The sequence below is a fragment of the Vitis riparia genome, chromosome 1 (genome assembly GCF_004353265.1).
Source record: "Vitis riparia cultivar Riparia Gloire de Montpellier isolate 1030 chromosome 1, EGFV_Vit.rip_1.0, whole genome shotgun sequence".
NCBI lineage: Eukaryota > Viridiplantae > Streptophyta > Magnoliopsida > Vitales > Vitaceae > Vitis > Vitis riparia.
Window position 1 is genome coordinate 23,883,502 of NC_048431.1, and position 9,992 is coordinate 23,893,493.

Below are 9,992 nucleotides of genomic sequence, written 5' to 3' on the forward strand. Positions count from 1 at the left end.
TTTTAATAATGACATTATATTGATATCACCTTATTTTATATAACTTTTTTTTTAAAAAATGTCTTAAGTAAAAAAATTACAAACAAATTTATTAGTAAAATTATCAAAAGATTTCTAAAAGTGGTGGGTTATATTTTGTTTGATTTTAAGATTTTTTTTTAAAAAAGTTTGGATTGAATCTTGTGGTAAATTACATGTTATTTAATTATTGATAAAATTTAATTTCGTCAAATGCTTGATATTTACAATAATATTTTTGGAAAACACAAATATTTAGATTATATATTATTTAATTATGGAGAAAATTTAATTTTAATTTAAATTAAAAGAAAATCCATTATGGAATTTCAACATCCACATTGTTTTAGGTATTTTAAGGAATTTTTTATGGTTAGTGTTTGAAACATAATTGAGAATGAAAAATAAGTTAAATATAAAAATATAAAATAAATATGATGAATATATAGTTCATTCATTAATTTTATATTATTTATTTATTTTTAAATTTTGGTTAAATACATTTAGTGTTGGTAGGTAGGTTTGAAATTTTATTAAACATATATATTTTTATTTTAAATAAAAAAGGAGAGTGAAAATTAGGAAAAAAGAATGATATTTAACGAAATTTCAAAGTAATCGTGAGTTAAATATATATTTAATCAAAACATCTTATCGATAATGATTACTCATGTGTGACCAAACATCACTCACGTGTATGGCCCCCCGTGCACCGCACGTGTCTCCTACTAGAACAAACTTAAAAACAGAAAGGGAGAAGGTGTGTGGTAGCTCTCGCGGTCATCTGCTGAGGGATTTCACGGTAAGTTCCTCCACTCTCTCTACGTTTCTAGGGTTTATTAGGGCTTTCATCTCTCTCTTCTTATAGTGTTCTGATCTTTTTCAAAATAAAATAGAAATGGAAGGAAGGCAGATCCGTGCGGTGTTGGTGTTGGTAGTGATTTCTTGCGTTGGCTTCCAGATCCGCGCTTCTGATCCGGTAAGATGTTCGAACCAAACCCGATTTTTTCATCTGTAGGCTTCTTTTTTTAAGCGATTGTTTTCTTCCGGTTTTGATTGTAGATCTTTATTGAGTCCTTCGATGAGTCTTTCGATGGGCGCTGGATTGTTTCTGAGAAAGACGACTATAAAGGTTCGTTTTCATTTATGAGATTCGTCCAAATATGCCCATTTCCCTCCCCCCCTTAAACCGTATCTACTTTACTTGGGAACAAATATCCTCGTTGTGATTGCTTCATTTCAAGTTTCTCGCTTTTAACATACAAACAAACTGATGCACTTGGATTTTGTCTGTTCTGTATAAGGCTTGCTTGTTATGTTCCTTTATGTTTACTGGAGTTTTGAATCCTAAATTGTGTGGTCTATACCAATTAGCTCAAGCTTTCAGTTAGATGTTGTGTGTCTGTTTGAAGTTTGAACTCTTTTGTAGCTGAATCTGGAGGCATTTTTGCTATAGGATGTGGGTTTGTATGTTCTGGTTCTCAATAACTTTGCTTTTGATTTTTCCCTGCATTTTCATGTCCGGGTTTAGTTATTTAGTTATCCAGCTCGTGCTGTCTGCTTACACCATTTAACAAATGCAATAGAAGTGTCAGGACCTCCATCAAAGCTTCATAACTCACAACATGGAGCAACGTTTCTTTCCAGTTTATTGCAGTATTTCCATAATTGAATCATGTCTGTGTATTAGTGTAGATCTCACAGCACCCTATGTAATGTTACCTTCCCAGTTTGCCTACACTTCCAATTAATGGTGAACGCAAGCTTTAAGTATGTTAAATCTCAAGAAAGCGTTATGCCAAGTTTTTGACTACTTGGGGTCAGATGCATGAATCTGTTTTGCCATTTTGCTTCATTCAAGTTTGTAATTCACATCACATTGTTTTATGATATCTTTTAGAGATTAATATTTATGTGAGTCTGGCTGAAGACTTTATGTTGGCTGTCTAATTGTTAGGTGTTCTCTCAATTGGCATTAATAAAAACCCCTGAGAAACATATTACTGCAAGTCAAGATATCATGAAAAACAAACTAAATTGGCTTATTGATGCTATAATTGGCCTCAATATGCATGGAAGAGCATGGAATTTCTGATGTTATTACAACCAATGGATGCATGTATTCAGAAAAGAACGAGGGAAAGGTAAATGAATAAATTTACATAAAAATGGATCCATTTCTCCACCTATTTTCAACATTTTTCTTTCATTTTCTCCACTCCTTTCAAGATTCAAATGGAGCCTGAATAAGTAATGGAACTCACTGTTAGCTTTTAAATCATATCATTGATTTGAATTTTGCATGCAGTCGTATGGATCAACGGAATCTACATGTTAGGTTTGTGGGTCTAAATACTTTCAATTATTTGTTACAACAATCAAAACCTACATTATAGATCTGTGGCTCTAGATCCTTGAGATATCCATTGGGATGATTGACTTGTTACATGAAACAAAGCCTCAAAATGCTTGGATTCCTTTGTATGTAAGAACTGAAGTACTTGTTCATATATATCAAAAAGCTTTAGAAAGAAACAACTTTAAGGTTTCAGTAATGAAAAAAAAAAAAAAAAAAAAAAGAAGAAAGAGAAAACCCTGTTATTTCTTGTTATTGGTGTTTTGGGTCCAGATTGTGGGTCATTCTGCCAAACAAGGGTACGGACCTCTAGTCTTATTGGTCATTCCTCCATTGTGTAACCACATTTGCCATATAATTTTTTCTTTCCAGTTCTTCTAGGTTGCTATGTGTTTGGAGATGTTCAATCAGTGTTTTTGTACATGGGACTAGTCCCAGTAGCATTCCTTTGTACTTCTTGGAATAGGGTTCTAGGAATCCTTTGAACAGTTGTATTACTGATTTGAATTTTACAAGTAGCTTTGTCTGCTAGGCTGGTGTTACTTCCACTGCAATGGCCACACACCACTTTTCTTTCCTCCATTATGATAATACTCAAAATGAGTTCCTGTCCATTCACATTCCTTCTTTCATACTTCATTAAAAAAATCTAGTGCATGGAAGGAATAGAAGGGATGTGCTTAGATATAAATTTACTATGAACATTTCAAATAGCTCAAAGCATAACAAGAGAATATGATACTGTATTCATTTCTTATGCCTTTTATTTAATTATACTGGACTATGATCTTTTTTTAACAAAGGTGTCACTTTTCGTTTCTTTTTTCTTTTTTTCTCTCTCACATTTTTTACGTTACAGACTGGGTAGTTGAACTGGCATGATTAAATTGGAAACCATCCCCTTTCCATTTCAACTTCTAGTTTGATTTTGAAATCATCTTATATATGAGGTGATCATGTTAAACATTAGGAGGGTTTTAAGGTGCAATGGGATGTGTCCTTTGGAGGGCATCACAGTTTTAGCTGCTGACATAAAATGATTGTAGCCTCAATACCTGTGCTGGACATTTTGCTTGAGCATTTTTTAATGTTGACATCAATTCATAAACCTCTTATGCCTTCTAGAATTCTGACCCATGTATTTTGTGTGTGTGTGTGTAGATAACATGTATGTCAGCTCTATTTACGTATGATATGTAGCTATGTGCTCCTTGTCAACTTATTTTAAATTCTCGTAGTGCTCCTCTTGATGCCTCAATTATATGGGTCTACCAAACTGTAGACGTGTGTTTCCCTATCAATTTTACTGGATCAATCCATCTAAACCTGGAAACTTGTCTTAGTTTTAGTATTTAAATGAATCTTGGTTGAGTCAGCCTATATATATTTTTTAATGGTGCTACATATGGGAATTACTTTCTTTCCCGTTATTGCTGGTATCTTTGGTAATGAAAGTGAAGGAGCAACATGGTCTACATTGTCCTACATGATGGGAGTATATATTTCATATTTTCTACTAATTTGTACTTATGAAATTGCAATCAATGCCAATATCATTCCTGAATGTACATGCACTATTATGAATGATCCAAGGTTTTTTGTATGTGTCTTGATTTTGTCATATGGTTGCTGTTCTGTTTGCAAATTATGAGTGTGTATCTATCTCCTTTGATTTAGGTATATGGAAACACTCAAAGAGTGAGGGACATGATGATTATGGGCTTCTTGTCAGTGAGCAGGCAAAGAAGTATGCAATAGTGAAAGAGCTTGATGAAGCCGTTAGTCTCAAAGATGGAACCATTGTTCTGCAATTTGAGGTGCGGCTCCAGAAAGGATTGGAATGTGGTGGTGCATACTTGAAATACCTCCGACCCCAGGAGGCTGGATGGAAACCTGCTGAGTTTGATAATGACTCTCCATACTCCATAATGTTTGGACCAGACAAATGTGGGTCGACAAACAAGGTGCACTTCATCCTTAAGCACAAGAACCCCAAAAGTGGGAAATATGTTGAGCACCATCTCAAGTACCCTCCTTCTGTGCCCTCTGACAAACTGTCTCATGTCTACACCGCAATATTGAAACCTGATAATGAACTGCGGATTCTGATTGATGGGGAAGAGAAGAAGAAGGCAAATTTCCTCTCAGCTGAAGATTTTGAGCCAGCTCTAATTCCTGCAGAGACTATTCCGGATCCAAATGATAAGAAGCCAGAGGATTGGGATGAAAGGGCAAAGATTCCAGACCCAAATGCAGTGAAGCCAGATGATTGGGATGAGGATGCACCCATGGAGATTGAAGATGAGGAAGCTGTCAAGCCTGAAGGGTGGTTGGATGATGAGCCTGAGGAGATCGATGATCCTGATGCTTCAAAGCCAGAAGATTGGGATGATGAGGAGGACGGTGAATGGGAAGCTCCTAAAATTGATAACCCAAAGTGTGAGATAGCACCTGGATGTGGTGAGTGGAAGAGGCCAATGAAGAGGAATCCTGCTTACAAAGGAAAATGGCATGCCCCTCTAATTGACAATCCAGATTATAAGGGCATTTGGAAGCCTCAGCAGATCCCAAACCCTGATTACTTTGAGCTCGACAGACCTGATTTTGAACCTATTACTGCCATTGGCATCGAGATTTGGACAATGCAAGATGGTGTTTTGTTTGATAATATTTTGATAGCCAATGATGAGAAGGTTGCAGAAGCATACAGGGACACTACATGGAAGCTGAAGTTTGAAATCGAGAAAGAAAAACAAAAGGCTGAGGAAGCAGCATCTGGTCTCTCAGATGGCCTCTCTGGCTTGCAGGTGATCTTTTTTTTTTTTTTTTTTTTTTTTAAATTTATTTATTTATCCCATTTAGATTTTATTTTCCTTTTAATTTTACTCTTGACTTGCTGTCAATATACATGCTAACAAATTTCTTCTACTACTTTCAGAAGGCAGTTTTTGACATTCTCTACAAAATAGGTGGCTTGCCTTTCTTGAGTGCTTACAAAGTCCAGATCTTTGTAAGTTATTGAACTTCTTCCTTCTAGAAGAATAAATGCAAAGCAGTTTAGGATCTTCTCTTAATTAAAGTTAATAAGAGATTTCATCATTGGGCTTGTTTGGCAGGATCTCATTGAAAAGGGAGAAAAACAACCAAATTTGACAATTGGCATCCTCGTATCCATTGTGGTGGTTATCTTGTCGGTTTTCTTTAAAATCCTTTTTGGTGGGAAAAAACCAGCGGTATGCTTTTTCAGCTCACACTGTAATTTTATTTGTAAAAGTCATAATGCTGATTATTGGAATTCCCTAGTCTAAACACCTTGTTCTCTTCCCACATATCCTGCAGGTCAATGTCACTGAGACAAAGAATGAGGTGGCTGCAGAGACTTCTGATAATCAAGGAAGCAGTGCAGAGAAAGAAGATGAGAATGAGAATGAGAATGAGAATGAAGATGCGGCCGCTGCTGCTCCTCGCAGGAGGACTAGAAGGGATACCTGAACTAGGTATATGAATGGTCTGTGGCTGTTACTAATGGGAATTTTTGAGCTGCCATGTGGTTTATAGCTGTGGCTGAGTTATTGATAAGTGTTGTTCCTTAGTTTTTGTATCATGTTAAGTAGAATACTCCCATGAAGAGTATAGATGGTCTAAACTCTTATGGTCCTGATCTTATTGTATGTCAACTTATGCCTTTCTGTAGGAGATTATTGTTGCTCTTTTGCTCCTATCAGATTTTTCCTTTCTACATTCTTCAACCACTTGATTTGGATAAGTTAAGAGGAATGAGTTAAGTTATTTTACGCTAAAATGGCGAAGTTGACCTAAACTATGCATTTAACTCTAAAATTGTGCTGAACCCAATGCTACTTGAGCAGAGCCGGATAGGTTTCATAACCCCCATAGCTGGTGCATACGTTCAAGGGTTACTATTGTTAGGATGTGCAGAATTATCATCTACTCTGTTGCAGCATTCTTTCTTATAATCATTAGCGAAGGAGTTTATGTTTCATGAATGGCATGGTTGCCAGGATTCTTGAATCTATGAGTCAAATTTAGATCTTTATTTGGCAGAGAAAAGATATCGTTGTCGCCATATGGTGTCATGGGACCGGACAAAAAGAGAGTACTGATGTGCAGAAGATTAATAATTTATTTTCTACGATTTCATCTAAAATTAGTCGTTTCTTTGTAAAATAAATAAAATGTTAAGTGCGGATACACATTTTATTTTTTCTGAAATAAAAAAATTACAACTAAAAATTATATTTAGTGGGTGTTTGGTAAAATAGTTTAATAACTTAAGTAAATTAAGTATGTTTGATAAAATAATTTAATGGTATGATTTAAAATAAAAAATAATTTTAAGTAATTAATAAGAATAATTACCTTATTCTTAAGTTTATATCTTCATTTTACTTTTTTATACTTATTTATTTTAATTATCTTTATAATTTTTTTTTACTATTCTACAATTTTCATTGTTATATGATTTCCTCTGTTTTAATTATAATTTATGATAATAAATATGTAAATTAAATTATTTATAATAACTTTTAAATTAATTTTATCAAACAATCTTAATACTTAAACTAAAAATTAAATAATAATTTTTAAATCAATAACTTAAATATAATTTAACTTAAATTCAACTTAAGTTATTAATAAATAAGTATTAAGTTTTATCAAACATCCTTTTAATATAGAACTTCTTATTGTTTTTTAATTTTAAAAACATAAAATAAGAAATGAATTTAAACAAACACTCAATTATTATATTAACACATAACTTTAAAATTTATTTAACTAATGATTATTTTTTTTAATCTTATTTTTAATTTATATTTGATTTTTGAAAAATTGAATAAAAAATAGGAAGGGAGTAAAAATAAAAGAAAATAAAAATGATAAAAAAATTTTAAATCAATAAATTATTTTTACATATTTGGATAAATGTGTAACTTGTCACCACTGTGTTAAATAACTAATGTTATAAATTGTTGTGGATATAAAATAAGGTGACGGGAAGTAATTTGTTTTCAGATTTTAAATAGTTTATTTATTTATTTTTGGTAATTTATTACTTGTTTATTAACTTTTTTTTATAGAATAGAAAAAACCCAAAACATGTGACCTTTTGCTAAAAATAATCTCTCTTTTTTTTTTTTTTTGTAATTATTAATACTTAACAAAAATAAAATATTTAAAAATTTTAATTTTAAGTTATATTTAAAATTAAATAAATAAAAAAAACACAGAGGTCACCATGCTGATATATGGCACAAGCTAGAGAGGAGGAAGGCGAGGGCGTAGAATGGAGGCAGTAGATACGGGGCAAGTGCCAGCCTTGAAGAATTGGTACATCAGTCGTGATGTAACAGTGAGTTGAGCATCAGGATTCAGGGCACACTGCACACTGCACACTCCACAGACTATGATGAAATCGTTATAGGAATGGGAGAGCATCCTCATTTCATTCCTACGGAATTTCCCTTTTTAAAAATATAATATTTTAATAAATAAAATTACTGTATATATATTTCCAAAAATCCAATGCTCCTAATTGCCCTCAACAGCCTCAACAGGATCAACAGGAATATATGGGTGCACTTGCCCTCCTTTGGCAACATAAGCATGAAAGATAGGTCAACATTTGCCATTAGACATGTCACATGTGAAGTCTAAAATGAATAGGGAAATCATGTCTGTCACATGTGAAGTCTAATATCAATAGACTTTGAAAATATGATTTGGGAGAAATACTAGGCTTATGTCCAGCATTTCACCAGGGCCACCACCCCTCACCCTATCAACTTATGTTTCTCTCACATGCGCATTATGGTCCATATCAGGAACCAGTCATATCGATTCGTCTAAATTAAATTACATCCAAGTGATAATCGAAATTGAACCAAATCGACTTCAATTAAGTAGCAAATAACCATACCTTTTTACACCCCTACATGATATCAGATAAAATACAAAAATTTAGGGAACTAGGAGTCCAGGAGACGCCTTGTTCGTGGGTCTTGAAGAAAATTAGGTCACGTGATTCGGATTTATGGCAGTAGAAAAAAATTGGGAGTCATATAATTTTATTCTAATTAAGACTGACACGGCACCAGTTTTGTGCTGAGAGGCTGAGCTATTCACGGGGCTCTAGAACTACTCATTATTCAAAACAACAATAAATAACTCCAAGGGGGTTGGTTTATACCCACTAATCACATTACTTATATTCCATTTTCAGCTTAGTTGCTTTTAAGTTATCCCTAACTCAAAATTAAAGGTCTAGCATCCGGTATCAACTTCTTTTAAGTTTTAAGTTCTACCCACCATTTTTAACATTCTGAAACTGAAAAAGTGAAGACTAAAAACCTCCAAATTGAAGGAGAAAGGTGGAAATGTGTATCGCAGCTGGAGCCTGGAGGGGGTGAAGTTTCTCTGTTTCTGTTTCTGTTACCCTCTAACGGTGATGGTGATGGAATCATGGAAGTAAAACTGTAAAAGTGAAAGCCCAATTGCCAGTGTTGACCGAGTAAAAGTATGAAAACAGAAAAGAAAAAAAAAAGGGGGGTGTGGAAATGATAATGATGATAATGATAATAATAAAGTGGTTGTTGTTATAAGACCTATGACCGCAGACCACAGACCAGAGACCACCGCACAGTTGACAGGTAGGAAAGGAAAAAGGGAAATGGGAATAATTTTTTCCATGCATTTCACAACTCACTAATACTATTTGAGTATAGTGGGATGAGGCACGTGTACCTAACCTGTGGTGGGTCAGGTCAGGCCTCTGCTCTGTATTAGTACCATATCTGCTTACTTCTTAGTAGTCGTAGTAGCAAATAGCAATACCACTTACAGCAGACGCACGCATACAAAGCTGACGCTCTTTGACTCTTACTTTGTCCTTTTGCCATCCAATTCCTCCCTTTTTCTAGTAATGCCAGCTCTCTATTTCCCCATTAGACCAGGCGGTCCAACAATACCAACTATCATATGTCTCAACCGAAACATGGATTCAAGGTTCATCCATTTGCCATGGCCAATGAACCATCTATCAGGATGATGATGATGGTGATGGTGATGGTGATGATGATGATGATGTTGTGATTTTATGCTTGGAACTATATGGATAATGTTAAACATATATACCGGCGCAGCCATTGTTGATTGGAGGGTGAGGGGAGGAAATTAATTAAGCCCGCCTCCTCTGACTATTACGGTTGATTTACATCATGATAGCAACTTCATTAGGTAGGGTTCTTGGTTCTTGGTTCTTGGGTCTTGGTTCTTGGTTTATCCGAATGAGATCTTCATCTTTTTCTGTCTGCAAAACTCTTGGATCTGATCCCTGAAATGCTCTAAAGTTCCCGAATGGATTCATGATACAGGACGAGCTTTAATTAATTCAAGTGCTGGAAACTTTGAAATTGAAAAACACAGGCTTGGCCAATTCATTGAGAGAGCAATTGATCTTCATTTGATTGAGTTTTGTATCAGCGTAAAGTAACTATATATAACTACTTGTACAAGTTACATCGGGTTGAGCAGCAACCCGGAGATTAAAATTGAGAAAAAGGAAAAAGGAAAAGGAAAAGAGAAAGCTTGGAAAAAAGTA

General features: G+C 34.3%; 1 protein-coding gene across 1 annotated transcript; it reads left to right on the forward strand.

The window, feature by feature from the left end:
- The first annotated feature begins 729 nt into the window (after positions 1 to 729).
- LOC117916297 (calnexin homolog) lies at positions 730 to 6,123 on the forward strand. The gene is made up of 7 exons (XM_034832254.1): positions 730 to 820; positions 915 to 997; positions 1,081 to 1,150; positions 4,052 to 5,181; positions 5,313 to 5,384; positions 5,491 to 5,607; positions 5,714 to 6,123. Exons 2-7 carry the CDS (start codon positions 917 to 919, stop codon positions 5,864 to 5,866), a joined length of 1,623 nt encoding a protein of 540 aa, XP_034688145.1. The 5' UTR covers positions 730 to 820; positions 915 to 916; the 3' UTR covers positions 5,867 to 6,123.
- The last annotated feature ends 3,869 nt before the right edge of the window (positions 6,124 to 9,992 follow it).

Excerpts from the sequence above, each read along its gene's own strand:
- LOC117916297 (XM_034832254.1), top strand. The coding sequence starts at position 917 with ATGGAAGGAAGGCAGATCCGTGCGGTGTTGGTGTTGGTAGTGATTTCT. Across the intron at positions 1,151-4,051 it reads TGAGAAAGACGACTATAAAG|GTATATGGAAACACTCAAAG; the intron begins GTTCGTTTTCAT and ends CCTTTGATTTAG. Across the intron at positions 5,608-5,713 it reads TTGGTGGGAAAAAACCAGCG|GTCAATGTCACTGAGACAAA; the intron begins GTATGCTTTTTC and ends CATATCCTGCAG.